At 42.8% G+C, this 24,672-nt stretch overlaps 2 gene segments (V, D, J or C); both read left to right on the forward strand.

Moving 5' to 3' along the window:
• LOC117365996 overlaps positions 1-12,077 on the forward strand; it is a 36,058-nt gene extending 23,981 nt beyond the window's left edge. The window contains 3 exon segments of the V gene segment in view: positions 807-998; positions 1,085-1,219; positions 9,358-12,077. Coding sequence covers positions 953-998; positions 1,085-1,219; positions 9,358-9,743 — 567 coding nt within the window.
• LOC117365993 overlaps positions 1-24,672 on the forward strand; it is a 227,617-nt gene that overhangs the window by 11,172 nt on the left and 191,773 nt on the right.

Below are 24,672 nucleotides of genomic sequence, written 5' to 3' on the forward strand. Positions count from 1 at the left end.
CATTCAAATGAATTTTGAATAAAATATGGCACCTTTGCTGATCAGCCCTTCAGCTTTTCACTGACGCCTAATTTACAAAAGGTCTGTTCTCCCTGGCATCAAAACCTGACTACGCTTCTGCTCAAGCCTTGAGTCTCTTCTCTTCACAACTATGTCAAATTTATACCCAGATTGCACCATGAGGAAACCCTCACTCACTGACTTTCAGTCTTACTCTCTGGGATGAGCCATCCTTGGCATTTCTGCACTCTGGATTAGGATCTTTCTTATAACCTCACCCCTCCCCTTCCAGCTAGGGCTGCCTGAGTCAGGGAAAATTTTTTTGATTCCTGCTGCTGCCTGCCTGCTCCAGAAGCTGCCCCTCTGCAAGTCCTGCCTACGCGGGAACAGGAAGTGCCTCCAGAAAGATTACTTCTGGGGCAGGCCAGAGGCAGTAGGCTTACCTCATTGCTTTTGCTGGCTGCCCAAAGATTCAATTACAGAGGCGGGTCCATGAAAGAGGTAGGTAGGAGAATCAGGAGAGCAAGCTAAACATGGAGAGACGCCACCATTTAAAAAAAAAAAAAACATCCAGGCACCTGGACAGTCCTCAAAAAAGAGGACATGTCAAGGTTTCCCAGATGTCTGGTAACCCTAGGCGAGGGGGGGGGGGGGCGACTGGGGATTGGGGAGACCCATCCTCAAAAGTTTGCCCAGGACCCTGGGTATATTGATTTGCATGCTGTAGTCAGTGCCTGGGCTGCTATTAGGAAATGATGAAAGAGTTTCAGTACACACTTGACAACAATTCTTTGCTCTTATTGTAGAATATTATGGTGTGAGCCAATGAGAACAGAGCTGATTTGCATGGAGGCAGAGTCTTTCTGAAGCTACCCTGAAGAAAATAATATAAGCAGAGGCCAGAGAGAGAAGTGCAAAGCTTTCCTACCTGCCTGCCCAGGATCTCCTCACAATGCTCTGGGCTCTGGTAACAGTCTTGCTAAGTGCCTGGTGTGCTGGTAAGGAAGCAGCACCCTGGGAGGAAGAGACTCATGCAACAAATGCTGTTTTGGTGCCTCATCAATTTTTCTTCTTCTTCTTTTAGGTGTTAGCTCCCAGAAGTTGACGCAGTCACCCTCAATCACAGTGACTCCAGGACAGAATGTTGAGATCACCTGCACCTTGTCCCCTGGGATCAGCGCTGCCAGTGTCTGGGTTGAATGGTACCAGCAAAAACTTGGTAGTGTTCCTCGATTTGTATACCGTTACGCCAGCAGTAGTGACCAAAGAAGGGGACCAGACATTCCTGAGCGATTCTCCCTTACCCCTGACATTTCTAAGAACCTCTGGAAATTAGTTATCCGAGGGGTGCAGGCAGAGGATGACGCTGTTTATTACTGTAACAGCTGGTACAGCAGCACTTGGCACAGTGATACATCCTCACAGCACATGCAGTTAAAACTGCTCCAGGCTGCTCTTGCAGCTGAGCTGAATGTCACAGTTGAGGGAGGAAGTGAAAGCTGCAAATGGAGGCAGTAAATTGCTTCTGTTACATTCAGCTACTTCGTACTGTAACTCTCCAGGGAGAAAATTATTCTGAGCTGATGGGAAAGAGCTATTCTGGATCTTATGAATCCAAGTGAAAGGCAACAAAGCAGGAGATAAGTTTCAACATAGAAAATTACAAAGTAATGGACATGAGAAAAAAATGCAACTTGTGCATATTAGAGTGAATTTGGATTAGTTCATCAAAATTCTAATTTAACTTTATTTTATAGTTTCCTTTCATGTTACCTGTCTATTCCTATTACTGTGTACTGTTTGCATTTCTGGATTTCTTTAATGGGAATGTAAACATTTGACATTTTAAATTTAAAAGTACAGCTATAAGGTTTTATGCAAAGAGATAGGACTTTTCAAAATTGCACAACACATATGCATTTATTAGAGAGGTATTCATGAGGCTTCTGGCTGCAGCTGAAGTGCAGAGTGCACTTACAGTATACTTTGGATTTTCAAAAGGTACATATAAGGGACTTATTAAAAGGAAGTTTCCATTCCCTTAAGCTTACAAAGAACTGCATATTAATCCTTATCAGGTTCTGAAGTTTTTCCTCCTTGGTTGGAACAAAAAACAGAGACAAGGCCAGTGCTGCTTCCCTTCGGATTCTAGCAGAGCAGGCATACAGCCAAGGCTAGCCCTAACACATAATGCCAGATGCACTAAACAGTATCGGTTAGAAGTCTGCACGGGAACGGGGATCATGGGAATCGCGGGTTTATAAGTTAATTACCTGAACAGAAAACAAAAAAAAGGGTTCCACCAAAGAGATTCCACAAGGAAAACAGCAGCACAAACACAAAAGAAACTGTGGAATTGATGATCCTGTCAGAAGTAATTGCTGCTTTTTATGGGGACGGGCGGGGATGGAGGTAATTCCTTGTGGGGATGGGTGGGGACGGAGAGGATCCTGACGGGGACGGGTGGGGTCGGAGAGGATCCTGACGGGCACGGGTGGGGATGGAGAGAATCCTGGCGGGGACGGGCGGGGATGGGTGAGATTTCTGTCCCCATGCAACTCTCTAGTATTGGTAAGACCGAGTGGGTCTGCTCCGATCCGATTTTGTCTGATTCTAAAAGAGCTATTGATGCACTAAAAATTTTGCATGCAAATGATTTGCATGGAGGTTTGTCATAATCCCCTTATCTTCCATCTGATTGATTGCTGTGAGAGCGACTCACACACATGCGCAGAGTCGGCAGGGGAAGCCCCAAAGCAGCCTCCTGCAACTCAGCTGTTTTTTGGGCAGGTAACTTGTATTTTTTTTTTTTTTTAATGGGCACAGATGCTGTGTGTGTTACAAATGCACAATATCTGCTCCATTTAAAAAGAAAAAAGCCTCCCCACCCTCCACCTATGACAGCCCTCCCTGATGAACCGATACTGGGAACTGACCACCACCCGTGCCAGTGAAAATTGGCAGAAGGGATGCCCACTTCTTCCTTTCTTGCCTTGCCACCAAATTCTGCAATAGAGTAGACACCCCTGATGGTGTGGAAAACATGAGGAATGACCTAGCACCTAGCAAAGCTTGAGGAATGGTCTGAAATTTGGCAGCTAAGGTTTAATGCTAAGAAATGCAAGGCCATGCATTTGAGCTGCTGAAACCCAAGGGAATGGTACAGTTTAGGGCAGTGGTCTCAAACTCAAATCCTTTGTAGGGCCACATTTTGGATTTGTAGGTACTTGGAGGGCCTCAGAAAAAAAATAGTTAATGTCTTATTAAAGAAAAGACAATTTTGCATGAGGTAAAACTCTTTATAGTTTATAAATCTTTCTTTTTGCCCGAGTCTTAATAATAATATTGTCATTTATAGCTAAAGAGACATATGATCAAGAAACTGTTTTATTTTACTTTTGTGATTATGATAAACATACCGAGGGCCACAAAATAGTACCTGGTGGGCTGCATGTGGCCCCCGGGCCGCGAGTTTGAGACCACTGGTTTAGGGGGTGAAGAACTGTTTACAAAAGAGGAATGTGACTTGGGTCTGATTGTATGCGATGATCTTCAGGTGGCCAAACAGGTTGAAAAAAAGACGGCGAAAGCTAGAAGGATGCTTGGGTACATAGGGAGAGGAATGGCCAGTAGGAAAAAGGAGGTATTTATACCCCTGTATAAGACTCTGGTGAGACCTCATTTAGAATATTGTGTACAATTCTGGAGACCACACTTTCAAAAAGATATAAACAGGATGGAGTCAGTCCAGAGAAAGGAAACTAAAATGGTTGCATCATAAGGTGTATGGAGATAGACTTAAATATCTCAATATATATACTTTAGACGAAAGGCAGGAGAGGGGAGATATGATAGAAACGTTTAAATACCTATGTGGCATAAATTCACATCAAGTTTTCATTAAAATTTGATGCTATCTGAAACGACAAGGTCCCAAATTATATTAGCCTGTTCTGTTGTTCTGACTACAGATGCATCTGTGGACAGAAAACACACACACACACACAGATAACCAAAGAGATGAGAGAAATTTTATTCAGAAGAACCACACATATTTATAGTCCCCCCCCCCCCCCTTTGTACATGCGCAGTCACAAGCTAATAATGGGTGTAGCTTATAGGGAAAGAAAGTTTCATTTCTCCTAAAAACAGGGAGGGAGGGAGGGAAATTCCACAACCAGTACACATAAGATAACAAAAAGAGACAATGGTTTTTTTGGGGTGATTTTCTTGCATAGCAAAGCAAAATAAGCTTATAAAGAATATACCCTTACACTATCGCTTATACAAGTTCTATGCGATTTACAGATAAAAATGGGGAAACATTAAAAATCAAAAATGCCTATGACAGTACAATTAAAGAGAATGATACAACTAACTTAAATGGTGTTACAAAAAAAGGACAAATCACAGGACTGACATGTACAGCAGGAGTGGGGGCAGAAATACAATTTAAATAGGATAGCAAATGAAAAATGGGCATGAGGTGAATCTCTTTCAATTGGAAGGAAACTCCAGAGTGAGAGGGCAGAGAATGAGGTTAAGAGGTGATAGGCTCAGGAGTAATCTAAAGAAATACTTTTTTACAGATAAGGTGGTAGATATGTGGAATAGTCTCCCAGTAGAGGTGATTGGGACAAGGATTGTGCCTGAATTCAGGAAAGCCTGGGACTGGCACATGGGATCCCTTAGGGAGAGGAGGAGATACTGGATGGGCCATTTGGCCTTTATCTGCTGTCATGTTTCTGTCAGAAACCTCCAGAATTCAAAATAGTTCATGAAATTTAACTCTGTCACTGCTGGTGTGTTGCCTAACCCATGGTAAGCCCATTCCCTAATGGACTTGAAAAGGAATTATCTACTTCGGTAGAGTCTGGAAAGTACTGGATCAACCAAGTAACTTGCCTCTACAGAGACCAAAAGATCCACATTATGAAAATACCCAGTTACACTAGTAATATACTTTCTTTTATAGAATAAGCACTTATATATTGCATAGTTGCACAGTTATAGAATTACTCCCTAAGTGTCTTTCCAGGGGCCTGGATGAATACTAGGCCTCTGCTCTCTTGCTGTATTGATGGATTGCATCAGTGTAACTCTGTTTTCTGTAATTGCTGCTTTCTTTTGTACTTACTTTACACTTTGCAGTGAAGATTGAAAAGCAGTGGCATGGAGTGGAAGAGTGGCCTAGTGGTTAAAGCTGCTGCCTCAGCACTGTGAGGTTATGGGTTCAATCCCAGTGCTGTTCCTTGTGACCCTGCACATGTCACCTAACTTTCCATTGCCCCAGGTACCATAGTTAGTTTATGAACCCATAGGGTTACCAGATTTTCTGTTTGGAAAATCTGGACCCCTAGACCCACCCCTAGGTTTGCCCAGTTCTACCCATCCCTGCCCCGTCCTGTCCCAGCTACACACCCCGCTGCCTGCTCTCATCAGGCAGGAGGTCATGCGCGGATGTGCCGTGATGATGTCACAAGCACGCACATGTGCGTGTGATGTCATCGTGTGGCATCCGCGCATGTGCGGATTCTCTTCCCGACATGATGTGGAGGAAAGCTTTTCAAAACCCGGACAAAGTGCTGGGTTTTGAAAAGCCGTCTGGACCCCAGGACTTTTCCTCAAAAGGAGGACATACCTGGGGAAATGCAGACATCTGGTAACCCTATGATCCCACCAGGACAGACAGGGAAAATGCTTGGAGTACCTGATTGCTATTTAATGTAAACCACCTTGGGTAGGGTTACCATATTTGAAGATGGATTAACCCAGAAGTGTTCTTCCAGCGTTCTGCAGATGGATTGGATGGATTGCATCAGAGAGGCATTAGTGGGGGGCAGGGCTTATGATGTTCTAAGCAGAAAGCACTGAGCAGAACACTGCAGAAAGAATACTTCCGGGGCAGGCAGACGGCAGGAGGCTGGCTTCGTTGTGCTGCTGGCAGCCTGAAAATTTTAAAATACAGTGTCGGGGAGTTGGTAGGTTGGGGAATCGGGAACTGGGGAGAGGTCGGATCCAGCTGAGAGAAGTGGGGGCTGGAGTTGGGAAGTAGGGAAGGACAGATGCTGCATGGGTTGGGGGTTAGTAAGGGAGGGAAAGAGAGATGCTACTGATAGGTGAGGGAAGAGGAAAAAATAAAGCAAGAAGGACAAATATTGCACAGACTAAGAGGGGTTTGGGAAGGTAGGGAAGGACAGATGTGCACGGGCTGGGATGGGGTTGGGAAGGGAAGGACAGATGCTGCATGGGTTGGGGATTAGGAAGGGAAGGAGAGATGCTGTGGTGGGTGAGGGAAGAGGAAAAGAGAATTGTTAGACATAGGTGTGTGGAGTGAGAGGGAAAGAGATGGTGCACATGGGGAAAGGAAGAAAGAGGAAAATTGGATAGAGAGAGGAGTGAGGTAGAGATGCATGGAGAATGAGAGGGAGAAATGTTGGATATGGTTGTGGAGAGGGAACAGAGGGACAGATTGAAGGGGATGCAAGAGGGAGGAATGTTGGACATAGTGATGGAGGGAGAGGTGTGGCATTGTGCTGGAGAGAGGTGATAGAAGGAGAAATGGGCATGGGACTTGTGGGCAATGGTGAAAAATGCTGCACATGATCCAGAGGATGAGAGAGGAAGAAATGTTGAATGTGGCAGTAGAGCAGGGGTAGGGAACTCCGGTCCTCAAGAGCTGTATTCCAATCGGGTTTTCAGGATTTCCCCAATGAATATGCATTGAAAGCAGTGCATGCAAATAGATTTCATGCATATTCATTGGGGAAATCCTGAAAACCCGACTGGAATACAGCTCTCGAAGACCGGAGTTCCCTACTTCTGCAGTAGAGGGAGTGGGAGAGATGCACCCTGGATCTCTCTCTCTTTCCCCACTCCCTTTGCAGCAAGGGAGGGAATGAGAGAAGGACAGTGAGAGGGAGACATGTTGCCAATGGGGGTGGAGAAGTGAGGAGGAAAAGTTGGACTCATGGAGGGACAGAGAGAGATGTTGGTTTGGGAGTAGCATGCTACCAATCCAGGGCAAGCTATCGATCCAAGGCTAGTAACTTTCAGAGCTCAGTGGAGCCCTCAAGCTACAAGTAAGGCCAGATCCTTTTACTTGTGCCAGGTGCAGCAGCTCAGTACTTGGCACTCTTTTTGGATCTGAGTGTGGTAAACTATTAATTCCTAAAAATCATATGCCATATTATTATTATTATTTTTTTTTATCAATAAATGTTTATTGAAAAGTTTTGAAAATATACAAACCATACCATGAATATCATGGACAACAGAACATACAGCCATCAATCAGAGAGCACTGCAATAAATGTACAAATCACAGAAGTACCCCCACCTATACAATTACCGTAAGCCCCTGATACCCAGCAACAACCAGAACTCCACAAATCCCTCCCCCCCACCCCCTAGCTTCACCTCCAGCAAAGAGGGCCCCCAGTTGGTTCTTCAGGAGAGCCCCCTCAGTCCTCAACCCCCCCCCCCAGAAATAAGCTCAAGACAAAGATGTAATTTTATCAAGGATTCGTGTCCAAGTCCGGGTATAAGTATAATAATAACCATGACGCTTTGCTATAGACAGTTCCATATTACAAATAAACTGAAGTTTAACAATCCATTCCAATTGGGTGGGCGCCTGCCCCTGTTTCCAATGAGCAGCTATCAAGCATTTAGCCGCCGCCAAGCCCCAACGTCGGATCTTAGTTTGCCATGAATATAAACATACATTGTAAAGGCCTAGCAAGCACCCCTGCGGAGAAAAAGGTAACAATATTTGTAACAATTGTGATAAACACCCCACCACCTGCCTCCAGAAAGGCTGTAGGATGGGACAGGCCCACCAGATATGCAAAAAGGTCCCCAAGGCCAACCCACATCTCCAACACAAAGCTGAAACCCCGGGATACATACGGTGAAGACGTTCCGGCGTATAGTACCACCTCATCACCACTTTGTAAGCATTTTCCTTAATGAGAGCACACGAGGTGGCCTTGCCTACCTCAGTGGTGATTAGAGCCCACTCCTGAACAGAAAATGTACAGTTTAAATCCAACTCCCAAGCTCGCTGGTAAAGAGACGGAAAGGAATAGGAGCCCCGAATATATTGGTAAAGAACAGAGATAGGCTTAGGAAGGCTCTTAAGAGTGAACCACATGTGAGCAAAGGGATCATTAGACTGAAAGGTTCCCCGATCCCACTCCCGAGAATGAAGAAAATGACGTATTTGAGAATAGGCTAGAAAGTCTCCTCTGGGCAAGGCAGCACCAAGCCGGAAGGTTTCAAAAGACATCAGGACCCCTTTTTGAAGCACATCCCGAAAAGTATGCAACCCTAAATGTGCCCACCGCACAAATGCAGAACTCTCCCTTCCAACTGGGAACAGGGGCTCCTCCCGTACCGCCCCCAAAATCGACGGAACCCCCCCCCCCCAACGGCGACGGGTATCACACCACACTTTCAAAAGATGTTCCAGAAATGGGTTTCCCGGAACCACGAACCTCCTAGTACCAATGGAAGATGACCAAAGTAAATATTTTAAACAGGGGCGCCCCACAAAGTGTTGTTCCAGACGGACCGCCAACTTATCCCCTGCAATCTCCCAATCCAATAAAAGTCACAATTGAGCTGCTCGAAAATACCAAAATAAATTCGGTACCCGCCCGCCCCCCACTACATATTATTATTTTTATTGTTCTTAGATTTTTATTTTATTATTTTTTTTTTATATCATCTTTTCTGTGGTACAATCAAAGCAGTTTACAAATTGCATTAAGGCACTTTGTCTCTAGTCAGCTCACAATCTTAAATTTCACACTTATTATGGATTAATGCCAAATCTAACCAAGCTCTCCACTGTAGTCAAAACTGTCATGGGCAGTTGTCGTTATAATGAAGGAGTTCACATGTACTAAGCTAAGTAAGGACCAGGACAGAGAGGCAGCATTCCCTTCAGAAATTTATTGTCTGTTTTACATAAGACATTTATTACCCATCAGCCTCTGAGAGTGCAAATAAAAAGAAAGAAGAGCCAGAAGCCAATGAGAAGTGAGTACATTGCATGAAGGGGCGATGCCACAGCTCTGCAGGGGTATAAGAAGGAATTGTAGTCTCTTCTCCCCTAATAATCTATTTGAAGCTAAAAGGTGAACTTGGTTGGTCTCTCCTGTACCATGTCCTGGGCTCTTCTGCTCCTCACCTTCATCAGCTATGCATGTAAGGGACAGGGTTTAACAATTTCTGTAATCAGATAAACCACCGGTACTTGTGAGATTTATTTTCTTTCCAGGTTCTCCCTTGGTGAGTTCTGATGCTTTGATCCACGTTGATACCTTTCATGATTTAATTTCTCCTCTGCAGGTTCTGATGCCCAGCTCTTGGTGACTCAAGGCCCTTCAGCATCGGCGTCTCCCGGAGGGACTGCAACTGTCTCCTGCCAGATAAACACAGGATCTATCACTGATAGTAATTATCCAGTTTGGATTCAGCAGAAATTAGAGAATGTTCCTCAGTTACTTATCTATAGCACTAGCACCAGAGCCTCTGGCATCCCTGAGCGATTCTCTGGTTCCAGATCCGGTAACACCATGTCCTTAACCATCACTGGTACCAAACCTGAAGATTATGCTACATATTACTGTGCTGTGTGGAGTAGTAGTGCTCACACAGTGCCAGAGCCCAATGGGGAACTGAGACAGAAACCTCACAGCTTCCCCTCCTTATCCTGGGGGCTGAACACTCTGTAACAAACTACATCACTGCTCCTTCCTCTCTCCAGACTGAAGCCTCCTCCTCGAAGATCAAGAATGTCAATTATCGCCCTCACTCAGCACTCCTTACTTCTGTGTCACTCTTTCCTCCCTTGAATCTTGTCCTCTCCTAATTTTTCAACAGAAATGATCAACTTCTTCCCCCTCCCTTCCCCCTTTTGAGACCGTTCATTCTACAGTGCACCACAAATCTCTCAGTGCTTTCTGCTTGGAAAATCACAAACCCTGCCTCCCACTGATGCCTCTCAAGTCACTTAACCCTCCATTGGCTCAGACACAAACAGACCCTGCTGTAATATCCGTCAGTACGGTGCTATACTTCTCACTTCCCATGCCAACCTTGCTCCTAAAGTTGTATGAGGTTTTATTCTGAAAAAATCCACAGTAAAACCATAAAACTGCTGAGGTTTATGTCAATGTTTAATTCATTTAATAAGTCAGCTTTCTTGTGGTCAAAACAAAACAGTTTACAATCAAAATGATGAAATAAGAGAGGAACACCAAATTATCACATAGAAGAACAAATAGGTTAAGAATTGGTAGCAGGTATAGACAATGGCAGAAAGAAACACAGAGGCTGCCCATATGCCATGTGAGTCTACTAACAGGATGAGTTTTCAGGCCACTTCAAATTTAGTAAGTGATGCTTCAAGCTGAATTATAGGTGGAGAACTATAGGTGAAATAAGAGAGGAACACCAAATTATCACATAGAAGAACAAATAGGTTAAGAATTGGTAGCAGGTATAGACAATGGCAGAAAGAAACACAGAGACTGCCCATATGCCATGTGAGTCTACTAACAGGATGAGTTTTCAGGCCACTTCAAATTTAGTAAGTGATGCTTCAAGCTGAATTATAGGTGGAGAACTATTCCATAAAGTAGGTGCGGGTAGAAAAAGTCCGAAAGCCTGGTAATTTCAAGTGTAGCACGGTTGGCATACCTGTCAAATCTGGAATTGTGGCATGGGTTTTACTTTCTTTTGCACAGAATCTTTACTTCAGATTGGAGCTGAAATAAAGATCCTACATGGGAGCTGCAGTATCATCTGAAGTAAAGTGTGGGACTTCATCTTAAAGAACTTATGGCTTATGTGAGCCCAGCTGCCACTCCTACCCAGAGACCATCTGGTCCAGGATACCTTTAGCCCAGTTGGTTTCCAGGTTAGTACATCTCTGGCTTGGGCATACCCCTGGCCTGGATACCTGGCACACAGAGGCTCTGAAGCTGAACCAAAAAGCCTATGGTACAACTAGAACCCTTACTTCAGAACAAATACAGTATACCTTCCTGGTCTGGGGAGGTGGCCAGTGACACCCCTTTCTTACCACCACTTTTTTGTAAAATGCTGGCACCTAAATCCCAGTGATGTTTTGGAACATATCATTAGGGAGCCAGTCTGCCAAAAAAGGCTATAAATTCATGGGCATAGATGAAAATTTGCCACAAAAAGACAAGATCCATGGTAAAGTCTAGCAGGACAAACAAAAAAGTAGGAGGACAAAGAGTCTGGGTGAAATAAAAATTAATTTAAGCAAATCCCAAAGAGTTGATGGTGCTATAAAGGGAACTGAACACAGTCATTCTTGTTAATAGCATTCACATATTATACACATTTTGGGGTAAAGCAATTGAAAAGCATTATCTAAATGTCAAAAGTCATTGTGCCGATGTTGAGTCCCCAAAATAGCACTATCAACTCGGGATTTTCTAAAATAAATTTGTATCTCATACAGATTCTTTGTCCCACTACTTTTTTTGTTTGTCCTGACGACCTAAATGAAAATTCTCCAAAGAATGGGGGTGGGGGGAGACAAAATAATTTTTTGCATTACCCAACAGTGCTTTCTATGGAGAAATTAGTAATAGGGTAGGGATAGTGATGCTTTTCTCACCTAACATATTCCCTTAAATATGGTAGGTGAGAAAGTTTTAGATTGCTCGAGAGGAAGGGAATAGCAGCAATGGCAGAAGCAAACGGCTAAAAAATCTAAAGGGAGGGGAAAAATAACTCCTCTTGCCTCTCCCCCTCTCTACACCCACGAGTGAATTGCAGATTGACCCCTGTCATCAGCACTTTGGTATGCATCTCTGGGGTTTAGATGCCATTGTTTTTCAAGATGGCAATGGGACACAGAAAGCATGCATATCTAGGGTTACCAGACGGAGAAATCTAAGGTTACCAGACGGAGAAATCCGGACACATTGCCCTGCCCCATCCCGCTTTGCCTCCAGCCCCACCCTCTTCTGCCTCCAGTCTTTCTTTTCCAACCTCTGGGCCACTTCTGGTGGGCCTCTGAGCACGTGTGATATCACCCATCATAGGCGCAGCCAGGAGGTCGGAGCTTTCCAAGACCCAGACAAACCACCAGGTTTTCGAAAGTCCATCTGGGCCCCGGACAGTTGTCAAGATATTCCTAATGAATATGCATGAGCAAGATTTGCCTATAAAGTAGGTAGTAGGCATGCAAATTTCTTTTCAAAACCTGACTGGCTGGGTCCCCCAGGATATGTTTAAAAACTAGTGGCATAGAACAGTAAGATCCTACTTCAGTCAACAACATTTTGCCGTCCTTGTTCAATCCATCATCCTCTCCAAACTAGATTACTGCAATGCCATCTACTTAAATCTAACAAAAAAAGTCTTCAAAGACTCCATCTAATCCAGAATACTGCAGCCAAATTGATCTTTTCAAAACGCAAATCTGACCATGCCTCCCCACTCCTTGCCAAACTTCACTGGCTCCCAATTATCTCCAGAATCCATTTCAAATGTTCCTGCCTGGCTTTTAAGATCATTCACGGCATCCTTCCTCCCCTTATCCCACTATCTTACAACTCCTCCAGTCCTGACTCCTCCAGAACCGCCCAAAGATATAAACTAGCCTTCCCCTCTCTACGCGGCATTCACTATGCAGGCAAACTGGGAAAATCCCTTCTCTTCAAAATCACAGGACTTTGGAACGACCTCACCATCCCGTTGCGGAACCTGGGCTCCCTCCAATTATTCCGCAAACAACTGAAAACTTGGCTTTTCACCAAATTGTAACTCTATCCTCCCCCCTTTTCTCCTCCCTTCTACATATAAGTTCATGTAAACCTTCTCCTTCTCTACCTATTATTTAAGTTCTTGTAAACCGTGTCGAGCTCCATATTCGTGGAGATGATGTGGTATATAAACGTAAGGGTTAGATTAGATTAGATTAGAAGAGGAAGGGGGGGAGGGGATTCTGTTAGCGTCATAGAAAATAGGAACCTTCCATATCAAATGCCCAATTCTCCTTGCAGTCTCAAAAACAAAGCTGTGTTCCTTGAAGAAATTTGAAAGACTGTGGGCTTCCCTTCTGGACTTTGCCATGTCGCGTTATCATCCTCATGACTGACTTTTCATGGTTGAATGAGCTCTTTGATACTACTTCATTGTATAGATACTATTTCCTTGTGCAAACAATTTACAGCTGTTCTGCTTTAGTATTGAGATACTGCAGTTTAGTTATATGACTACCAGGTGTTCTGTAGTACAATTTTTTTTTTATTTTTTTTTTTACATTATTCATGAATATGTAATTTGTTTTCTTTTCATTTTTCCTTCCCACATTAGTTTTTGCCCTTATATTTTTGTTTGCTTGGAATAAAGTGACACTATTTTCCACATGTGAATTGTATTTCTGTATTTGATGAATTGTTTCACATGTTTTTGTTCTTGAAAAGTTAATAAAAAACTTCTTTAACTAAAAAAAACAAAAACAAAGCACCAAAGGCTATGTTGGTTTACTGCACCATTTGTATCTGTTCTACACTATAAAGTAATTCAGACCATTACAACTCATGTCCTTTCTTAGAAAATATACCATATATTCAAATATAAACCAAGGTGGCCTGCCCCCCCCCAAAAAAAAAAAAAAAAGAAGAAAAAAGTTTGACTTGAATATAAACCAAGATTAGAAATTTGGGTGATCCTGGTGAGAAAGTCTACAAAGACTAGACATCCTTGCCATAAGTTTTAACACAATTTTTTAAACTTTAGATATTTTTATTAGCGCAAAAACACAATTTATTCAGGTCTGAGGGGGGTGCTGAAAAGTTATTGGCCCAACCAACCAACTTCCTAAATTCTTTGCTTTATTTTGTCATTGTAGTTGAAAAGAGTGCTGTCTTATTTTGTTAAGTGCCAATTTGATTGCACCATATCCACCTCATTCTTTTCTTGGTTGAGCTGATAACTTTTCAGCCCCCATCGCCGCCCCCCCCCCCCCCGCCCCCAGAAACACAAAATCATCCAGCAAAAACACTGTAGGCTAGTTTGAATAATCTTTACTTTCCATGACTGAGTACTAGCCAGTTTCTCAGGGCTCCTTTTACTAAGGTGCGCTAGCGTTTTTAGCGCACGCAGGAAATTACTGCGTGCTAAACCCGCACTACGCTTCTAGAACTAACACCAGCTCAATGCTGGCATTAAGGTCTAGCGCACGCAGCAATTTACCGCGTACTATTCCATGCGTTAAAGCCCTAACGCAGCTTAGTAAAAGGAGCCCTCAATCTCTCTCTCACTTTTTTCTTTTCTTTTCAGTTTAATCAATAGAGATTTCTTTATTGGTAAATCAAGAACAGGCAATCCAATACAGCAATAATTCTCTCTTTTTTATCTCAGTAAAAGAAAATGGGTCAAAATCTTTGTACATCAAAGAATGTTAAAATCTTGCTTTAAGCTCACAATCTGAAAAAGTGACCTGTATGATCCTGTTTTATTTTGTTCTGCATTTCTGTAAATCCCTATTCTTTGTCTTCAAAATTCATAAATATCTTGGCCATGTGAAATAGAACTTGCAAGTTTCATGGCTTCACTTCATTTTCTTCTTCGTTGTGGCTGAGAACTTTTCAGTGGCCCCCTCATACAGAACCTCATGAGAAAAGTCAGAGTCTTTAAAAGAAGCAAGCATTTTTCTAGTGCTCACACAGCCTCAATTTATATGATCACTGGAAGAAAGCGCTTATTGGTTGGTGCTCAAGAAATCCTGCTGCCGCAACACTAAATAAAACTGTTTCTGCCGATGGTGTATGCAGATCTGGGCAGGGCCAGGAAAGAGACTTCGGAGTTCTTGTAGATAAGTCAATGAAGATGTCCGCGCAATGTGCAGCGGCGGCGAAAAGGGCAAACAGAATGATAGGAATGATTAAGAAGGAGATCACAAACAGATCAGAGAAGGTTATCATGCCGCTGTACCGGACCGTGGTGCGCCCCCCCCTCCCACCCCACCTGGAATACCACGTCCAACACTGGTCGCCTTACATGAAAAAGGACATAGTACTACTCGAAAGGGTCTAGAGAAGAGCGCTAAAAATGGTTAAGGGGGCTGGAGGAGTTGCCGTACAATGAGCAGCTAGAGAAACTGGGCCTCTTCTCCCTTGAAAAGGGGACATGATCGAAACATTCAAGATATTGAAGGGAATTGACTTAGTAGAGAAAGAGAGATTGTTCACCCTCTCCAAGGTGGAGAGAACGAGAGGGCACTCTCTAAAGTTAAAAGGGAATAGATTCCATACAAATGTAAGGAAGTTCTTCTTCACCCAGAAAGTGGTAGAAATCTGGAACGCTCGTCCGGAGGCTGTTATAGGGGAAAGCACCCTCCAGGGATTCATGAAAAGGTTAGATAAGTTCCTGCGCATGTAAGGCTAGACTCAAATAGAGCACTGGTCTTTGACCTAAGGGCCGCTGTGTGAGCGGACTGCTGGACACAATGGACCACTGGTCTGACCCAGCAGGTGCAATTCTTATGCTCTTATCTGTGCATACTCAAGGCCTACTGGCTCTCTACCTTCTCTGAGATTCACAGAGGGGGTGGGAGCCGGCAGGCCTTGAGCATGTACACATGCTCAAACTCCTGCGCTGGATCTGCCTACACCATCAGCAGTCACGGCTTTCTTCAGCGTCGCGGCTGCAGCTTTCTTCTGCATCAACTGCTAAGCTGATAGCTGGAGGTGGTTATGCATAATATTAGGGTTTGCATTCATTGGAGGGGCCTGTAAAATGGATTACGGTGCTGGTATTCATGGGGTATGGGCTTATGGCAGTGCACAGTCCTAGTGGTCACCGAGGGTTGAGTGGAGAAGGAAGAGGAGGACAGCTGTGCCGGTGGTTGAGTGGTTGCTTGAATATAAACCAAGATGCTAATTTTATGGGCCATATTTTTGGCCCCCAAATCTTGGTTTATATTCAAGTTTCCAAGTTTATTCAGTTCTTGATATACCGTCTATCAAGGAATGTCTAGACGGTTTACAATACGGTACCCCAAAATGTTTCCCAGATCAGTACAGGAGAGTCACTCTAAAGTCGTCAGTGGGGAAGAGCAAGGAGGTATCTCTGTTGGGTCCACTGGGAAACAGTGTTCATAACATGATCAAATTTGAGCTGATAACTGGAGTGACGTCGCTAAAGAAATCTACTATAGCAGCATTTAATTTTTGCAAGGGTGACAAATGATAAAATGAGGAAAATGGTTAAAAAGAAACGAAAAGGGTCTGTGGCAAAGGTCAGAAGTATAAACCTGGTATGGATGTTGTTCAAAAATACCATCGTGGAAGCACAGACCAGATGTATTCCATGTATTAATAAAGGTGGAAAGAAGAGAAAACGAGAGCCAGCATGGTTTAAAGGTGAAGTGAAAGAGGATATTACAGCCAAGAAAACATGTTTTAAAGAATGGAAAAAGATCCCAATGAAGAAAATAAGAAGAGATGTTAGCACTGACAAGTTAGATGCAAAGCATTGATAAAGAAAGTTAAACAAGAATATGAAGAACAACTTGCTAAAGAGGCAAAAACTCATAGTAATAATTTTTTTTAGGTACATCAAAAGCAGAAAACCTGTGAGGGAATCCATGGGACCTTTGGATGATCAAGGAGTACAAAGTGTGCTCAAAGAGGATAAAGCCATAGCGGAGAGGCTGAATGAATTCTTTGCTTTGGTCTTTACAGAAGAAGATGTAAGAAATCTACCTGAACTAGAAATGGATTTCTTGCCTCACCAATTTGCTTGACTTCTTTGAAGGTGTGAATAAACATGTGGATAAAGGCGAGCTGGTTGATGCAGTGTATCTAGATTTCCAGAACACTTTTAATAAAGTTCCTCATGAGAGGCACCTGAGAAAATTAACGAGTCATGGATTTTCTTTTTACCATCGGAAACAGATGGTAAGGCAACAGTTTCCACCAGCAGCCCCTCAGCGTCTCAACACAAGCCACCAGCCGCCATCTTAGTTCCAAGTAAGGCTATTCTTATGTTCTTAAAATGCATATGCATCAACTCTTAAATAGGAATATTTGGTGGAGAACAAAGGTTTCAACCAGGAAATTATTGCTTTGGCCATAGATTTATATTTAGTAGAAAAGGCTATAAAATCAGACATCATTTACAATCTATCACAATTCATTCTTAGGAGGATGGACATAAATAAAGGCTGGGCAGAAATATAAAACATATTTGCAGTGAATTAATTAAATGTGAACAATGCTTTCTTTTGATTCACCACTATTGCCGAGTGCACTGAAAGGGCCGTGCGAGAACTCGACTGGGTACAAACTCCCCATCTCTTCTAGAAAATGCTGCCCTGTGCTGCGTGTAAACAGCTTCAGTTTTCAGTATGCACCATGCACCCTTCTCCCACTCATGCCTCAAAACTCACCCCCCACCTGGATTTTGGACATTCACCAGAGCAGCCAATAGGATCTGAGAGCCTAATGCTTATTTGCATGCTGGAAGCCCCAGTCCAGCCCCAGGGTTTCTCTAGGGATAAAGGCTTGGAGGGCAGGGGTCCCTGGAAGACAGTGGTGCAGAGACCAGCTCCTACACTATGACCTCCCCTTGGCTGACCCTCGGTTTCCTGAGCCTTTTCCTGACAGGTAATTGATATGCAGGAGACACAGAGTTATTGAGCTCAAGCAGAGACGGTTCCGAAAACTAATTAAAGCTGCTCTTTCTTCCCAGGTTCATGGGCCCAGCACTCAGTGACACAGGAACCCACAGTGACAGCCCAGCCAGGGGAGACAGTGAGACTCTCTTGCATTTTAGGAGGGGGATTAACTGTCAGTGGCAACCGGGTTATTTTTTTCCAGCAGAAATATGAAGCAGTTCCCAGATACCTACTGTATTATTTCACAGAGTCTAGCAAGGGCAGAGGCACCGATGTCCCTGACCGTTTTGTGGGTTCTGGCTCCGGCAGTGTTGGATATTTAACTATTAATGGGGTTAAGCCAGAGGATGATGCTAATTATCACTGTGTTACATGGACTGGCAGTGCGTTGCACAGTGATACAGAATTAGGGGAAGTGAGACAAGAACTTCCCTAAATACAGAAGAACTCTCCAGTGAGAGCCTAGCACAGGGGCAGAGCAGGGCCAGGCCTGGAGCCTCAGCCAAAGTAGGAGGGATGTGCTGTTATTTGTCATATATCATGTAGTGCTCACAATACTGGGTAAGTTACTATGTAAAAAAATAATATATTAATGTGCCGAGCTCTACGCTTGTGGAGATGGTGCGGTATACAAACCTAAGGTTTAGTTTAGTTTAGTTACTAGTTTCTGCAAGAGAAACTAATATATTACAGTTACTAGCTACTTGTTTAATAAAACTACCGATACAGAGGGAGGTGCCTAAGGCCTGGTTGACTGACTCAGACGCCCTTGGGAGGGGCCTTAGGTGACTGAACCAATCAGGGCCTTTGGCCCCTCCTTGTGCATCACATGATGTACGGGGAGGGAAAGGCCTCTCATTTAGGTCTGGGGCTGAAGCAGGAGCCTAAGACAGGGTTTCCTGCTTAAACTTTTTAAAAAGGTGGAGAGTGTCCAGTGGCAGGAGGGAGTGGGCATCCCTCCTGCCATTTTTTTAGGTATGGGAGTGGCTCAGGGGCGCCTGGCATGAGGGGGGGTGAACTTTTTTCTTTTTTAATGGGACAGATTGTGTGTGTGTAATACACATCTGTGCCATTAAAACAAACAAACCCTAACAGCAGTGGCAGAAGGCTGCTTCCCTTTCACAGCTGTTAGTGCTCTGTGCGATTGATCAGTCACGTTTGTATCTCCATGCAAATCATTTTCATGCAAGCTTGATAGTGCATCGATTGGAGAATCGGCCAGAGAATCAGCCAACAGCGATCCAGTCAGTATCTTTAGTGCATCTAGCCCATAATTGAAGAAATCATCTTTGGTGTATTAGTCAGTGTGAAGAAAAACGGGAAGACCCAATGTTCCACAGAAAAAGGAGCAATCCAACAACAAAATAAACTGTGGACGAAACACAATGTCCTTGACTTTCTTTTATTTCTTCAATCAATGTTAAGAAAATGACCACATCAACTGTATTAAAAACTAACGGACCCGCCACAGTACTTTTACACAGCAGTTCACTGTGAATCAGCGTTCAGCCTAGTTCCGTTCTCCACATTGGATTTTGTGATTTGGAAACCAACTCCACAACACTAGCGTATTAATGACAGGACCCTTGAGAAAGGCCGGTTGATGTGGACATTTTCGTTTTAAGTCAATGTATATTTATTGAAATTTTTTGAAAGTACAACAAGATGCACACAGATGAACTGCATATCGAAGATTACACTCATACAAAGGTACGGTACAAAACTTGTACATAATCTAGAAACAGATATATAATAACCATTATGAATACTCAAAACGAGAGTGCAACATTCGAAAAGATGAGCCGCATCGGCTAAATACAGTACAGCATGAATACAAATAATAAAGTAATAAAATAAAATATAATATAATACAGAGAACATAATAGAAAGAAGGATGGAGGGGGAAACAAAAGTGGAGAGTAAAGATTAAAGAGTGGAGCTTTGTAGATACAATTTAAGAGAGTTCCAAATATTCTGAAAACGAGAGTAGCAATTATAGGATTTAGCTAAGTACGCTTCATACCTATAAATCAGGCAAACTAGATGCCACCATTGGGAATGAGAAACTTTAGATAAGTCTTTCCAGGAGCCAAGGAGAGTCTTTAACGCCAAGGTCAAAAGTATATCCAGCAAGTGAGCATCATCCATAGATAACTTATCATCAAATGCAAAAGATTTCAATAGTAGCATCTGGTAAGTCAAGGAGATATTGATGTGAAAGATGGAAGAAATCGTAGTCCAAACAGAGTTCCAGTAAGCACTAATAGTGGGGCAACTAAAGAGTAAGTGCCGAAGGGATCCAGGTTCAGAATTACATGTCCAACAAGATTGAGGAAAAGAAGAATTGATCCTATGCGATTTGAGGGGAGTCCATTGAGCTCTATGGAGAAGGAAGAACATACTATGTAGAATTGAAGTTGATCTAGAAGTACGAAAAGTGGATTTTAAGATGTGTGTCCAAGCATTATCCGAAATAGGGGAACCAAGATCAGATTCCCAGGAGACCTTCAGAGAGGAAATGGAATTGGAAGTAGTAGACGTGAGGAGTTTATAAAAATTGGAGACTGTATGACCTAGGGCTAGATATTGTTGGGATAAAGTGAGAAGAGAGGGTGTGAAGTTAAAAGAAGTCGGACGGAAGCCAGATTTCCTGATGGAAGAGCGTAGTTGTAACCATGGGTAAAATTGAGAGTCAGGAAGAGAAAACTTAACCATCAGGTCATAGAAGGAAATCCAAGAACCATCAGGATGACAAAAAGAGGCAGTGTCCCAAAAGTGGTGATTATACCATTGGGGCCACATTAGGTTTTCTTGGAAATGAGAAATTGGCAATTACCCCATAGAGGACAATGGGTAGATTTTAACCAAGGGTGTTCAAGATGTTTATCAAGCTCTAAGAGGACTTTATACGTATGTTGAAGAAGAGGGTTATGGGAGAATCTAGTAATATGAGAGATTCCTAATATTCTAAGAAGTGGGAAGGGATGGAAGAGCGCCCGTTCAAGGAGGAGCCAATTAGGCATATCCCAAGAATTGTGAGAAGAGAGCCATTCAGCACCCTGACGGAGTATGAACGCTTTGTGGTATCGAAGAAGGTCAGGGAAGTTCACTCCCCCCAAAAGTTTCGGGGCTTTTAATTTTTGTAGGGAGATTCGATGTGGTTTCTCATTTCCATAGGAAGGCAAGCATCAGTTTCTCCATTTGTTTGTAGAAGAGGGGGGGGGAAACAGAATGGGAAACATGTTGAGCATGTATGTGATCTTGAGGGCTATCATCAAACCAAGTTACTTGCAATCCAAGGTTTTACTGTAATTCCAATATTCGAGATATTTACATGCTCTTGAAGGCACCTAGATTATAGAACTGCCCTTCACTTGCCCCAAACTGCCCCAAAAATGTATCAAGTTAATTCTATAAAAATATGCCACTTCGTATTATTTTGGCTTCTGGCCTTGATTCAAGTGACCAACATGGCAAGCAGACTATATTGAGGGCAACTTTAAAATGTCTGTGTGTTGTGAATGCACACTATTTTCTAAAAGGAAAGAAATGTATTTTCTGTTTTGACAGCTACCTAGGGACTGGCTGATATACATACCACTATGCCTATTAATTATTTCTATAGCGCTACTGGACGCACGCAGCGCTGCACAGAGTCACAAAGAAGAAGAAACAGTCCCTGCTCGAGAGAGCTTACAATCTAAACAGCCAAGACAGACAAACAGGATGGCATGTATACCGTTAAGGGGAAATGTGGAATTACAAAACTATACACACTGGTGCAGTCTTCACAGTCAAGAATGTCTTTGCAGAATTGCCCGTTGGCAAAGTGGCAATTTTCAAAAAACCCTGCTCGCCAGCTACAGGAATTTTGAAAATTGCTTTCTTATGGTAGTTACCTACTGAAAAATGTAAACATCGGAAAGGGCAGAAATGTTCATTTCTCTTCTTCTTTCTATGGTCAGTAGATTGCGATTCTGAAAAGTAGCATTTAATATCTTTCTGGATATGACATTTATAATGAAATACAATCAAAACATTATTTTATGTATTCTATAAAGTAACATGCCTAAATGTGGGTGTGCAAGTTACAGAAGAGTGCCAATTATATACCTAAATTAATTGTTAAATTAGGCTCCAACTGGCCTTAAGTACCAATGATAGTCTTTATTTATTTACCACCTATAGCCTAAGTGGTTTACATTCAGGTACTCAAGTGGCATTAATTGATGCTTATTAGCATTGATTTGTAATTTGTGTCTGTATATGGCTGTTTGGGAGAGGATGGGCTGGGGAGGGCTTCAGTGGCTGGGAGGGTGTAGATGGGCTGGAGTAGGTTTTGACGGAGATTTCGACAGTAGGAACCCAAGCACAGTACCGGGTAGAGTTTTGGATTCTTGCCCAGAAATAGCTAAGAAGAAAAAATTTAAAAACATTTTAATTGAATCAGGTTGGGCAGACTGGATGGACCATTCGGGTCTTTATCTGCCGTCATCTACTATGTTACTATGTTACTATGTTACTATGTAATGGTGTCAAGCCTACCCCACCAGGATAGGTGGAGCGGAGTCCAGGAGGCAAGAAGATCTTTAATCTGGGAAAGCAGTTTAGTCGTAATTAATTGAGAAGTTAAGGTAAGATCCCTATCAAAAGGTATACCAAGATATTTAAGATTAGTTGTGACCCAAGTGAAAGGATAGGAAGCAATAGTAAAAGGGGTACATTCTACATTCAAAGGCATAAGTTCTGTTTTATCCCAATTTACCTTATATCCAGATATGGCAGAAAAAGAGGAGATTAAATGCACTAAAGAAGTCAGACAAATACAACAGGACATTGGCATACGTAACACCTTTAATAGAAGTGGATTGTCGTATAGCAGATAATAAAGGCTGTAAAGCTAAATTAAACAATAGCGGGGACAGGGGACACCCCTGCCTAGTACCTCTATGGAGGGTGAAAGGGGCAGAGAATTCATCATTAACCATTACATTTGCAGTAGGGCAGTTGTATAAAAGAGAAACCAGGCATACAAAGGGTTCAGGGAGGCCAAACCGAGATAGGACACAAAACAGATAACCCCACACTACCCTGTCAAACGCCTTCTCAGCATCAAGAGAGGCCAGAAGTATCGGGTGATGGATAGACAGGGCAGAGTGGAGAATATGACACAACAATCAGGTATTATCAACATCATATCTTCCTTTCAGAAAACCCACTTGGACTCTATGTATTAAAGAAGGCATTATTTTTTCAAGTCGGAAAACATGTAGCTTAGCGAGATTGGTCGATAATTCTTGACCAATTGAGTGTCCCTATCTGGCTTTGGAAGGACAATGATGGTTGCTTCATGGAAGCGGCGGAGATTATCTGAAGAATCAGTGAGGTCTTGGTAGCAGAGTAAAAGATGAGACGAGAGGAGAGATGAAAATGATTTATAGAATTCGGAGGGAAGTCCATCAGGGCCGGGCGTTTTTGCTGAAGCCATGGAGGAGATAGCTGTAGAGATTTCAGAAAGAGTAATGGGTTGTTGTAAAGTCTGTCGTTGAGATGCAGAGATGGAAGGCAGGTCAATCTGGTGAGTGGATGGAAAAGATTCAGAGGTGTATAATGAATCATAGAAGGTTCTAAATTCTTCCAAAATATCCTTAGTAGCAGTTTTGATTGATCCAGAAGTGGATTTAATATGAGATACTCGATGTTTCGTTCTCTTGCCCTTTAGATACAAAGCCATCTGATGTCCAGTTTTGTTAGAAGAAGCATAATACGTAGCAGATCTACGAAACAAAGTTACAGAGGCAAGATTGCTGAAAATTTCATTGTATTGAAATTTAAGTTTTTGCACGGATTTATAAGTAGAATGATCAAAATGATGATACAATAGAGTCTCTATAGCATGAATATCGGATTCCAATTTCTGAAGGTCATGTTTCTTCTGCTTAAAGCGAAAGGCTGAGTAGCTAATCGATTCCCCTCTAAGCCATGCCTTATATGCTTCCCATATAGTAGAGTAGTTAGAAACAGAATTTACATTGGTAGAAAAGAAAGACTTTGATGCTGCAGTGATGTGAGAAACAAAATCATCATCATGAAGAAGGATATTGTTCAATCTCCAAGGTTTGGAGGAGGTAGGTACAGACCAATGTATGGAGCAAGACACGGCCGCATGGTCTGATACAGTAATATCATGGATTTTAGCACCAGTGACAGAGGATAGTATGTCTTTGGAGCAAAGGAGGTAGTCAATTCTAGAAAAAGTCTTGTGAGGCGCGGAAAAGAAAGTGAAATCTTGCTCCTTAGGGTTCAAAATCCGCCAGATGTCAGACCAACCAAATGATTGCATGAGTTGTGTCACAGAAGTTCTCACTCGAAGTTTTGCAGGGCGACAAGCAGAAGATCTATCCAAGGAAGGATCCAATGGAAAGTTAAAGTCACCCGCAACTATTGTGTTGGAAGACAAGGAGGTTTTGTAGACATCCCTAAAAAACTGGAAGAAAGATGGGTCATCAGCATTTGGACGTAAAGGTTAGCTATGGTCAGAGGCCGTCTTTCAATGGTTCCTTCAAGCAGTGACCATCTACCAGAAGGATCGAACTGGTAAGAAGAAAGTTGGAAATGGAGAGACTTGCTTATTAGTGTGATAACTCCGTTCTTTTTTCCCAAAGCAGGGGCAGCAAAGCAATGCTGAATCCAACCTCCAGACATTTTGTGGGCCTCTTCCAAGCTGAGATGTGATTCCTGTATGAGGCAGATGTTAGCTCCCAATTGCTTAAAATAATGTAGGATCTTTTTCCTTTTTATGGGGCTATTTATCCCCTTAACGTTAAGAGATGCAATGTGCAAATGAACCATGACTACTTAATCAATAGGAACAAGCTGGAGTCTTGGCTTGAACAGTGAATAGCTGCAGAGAAACAAAAAGAGTCCAAATATAGCTCCTTGCTGTACTAATATATGGTCAAAAAGGAGAAACAAAAGTAAGATGCATAACAGAA

Source organism: Geotrypetes seraphini, chromosome 8 (genome assembly GCF_902459505.1).
Source record: "Geotrypetes seraphini chromosome 8, aGeoSer1.1, whole genome shotgun sequence".
Taxonomy (NCBI): Eukaryota; Metazoa; Chordata; class Amphibia; order Gymnophiona; family Dermophiidae; genus Geotrypetes; species Geotrypetes seraphini.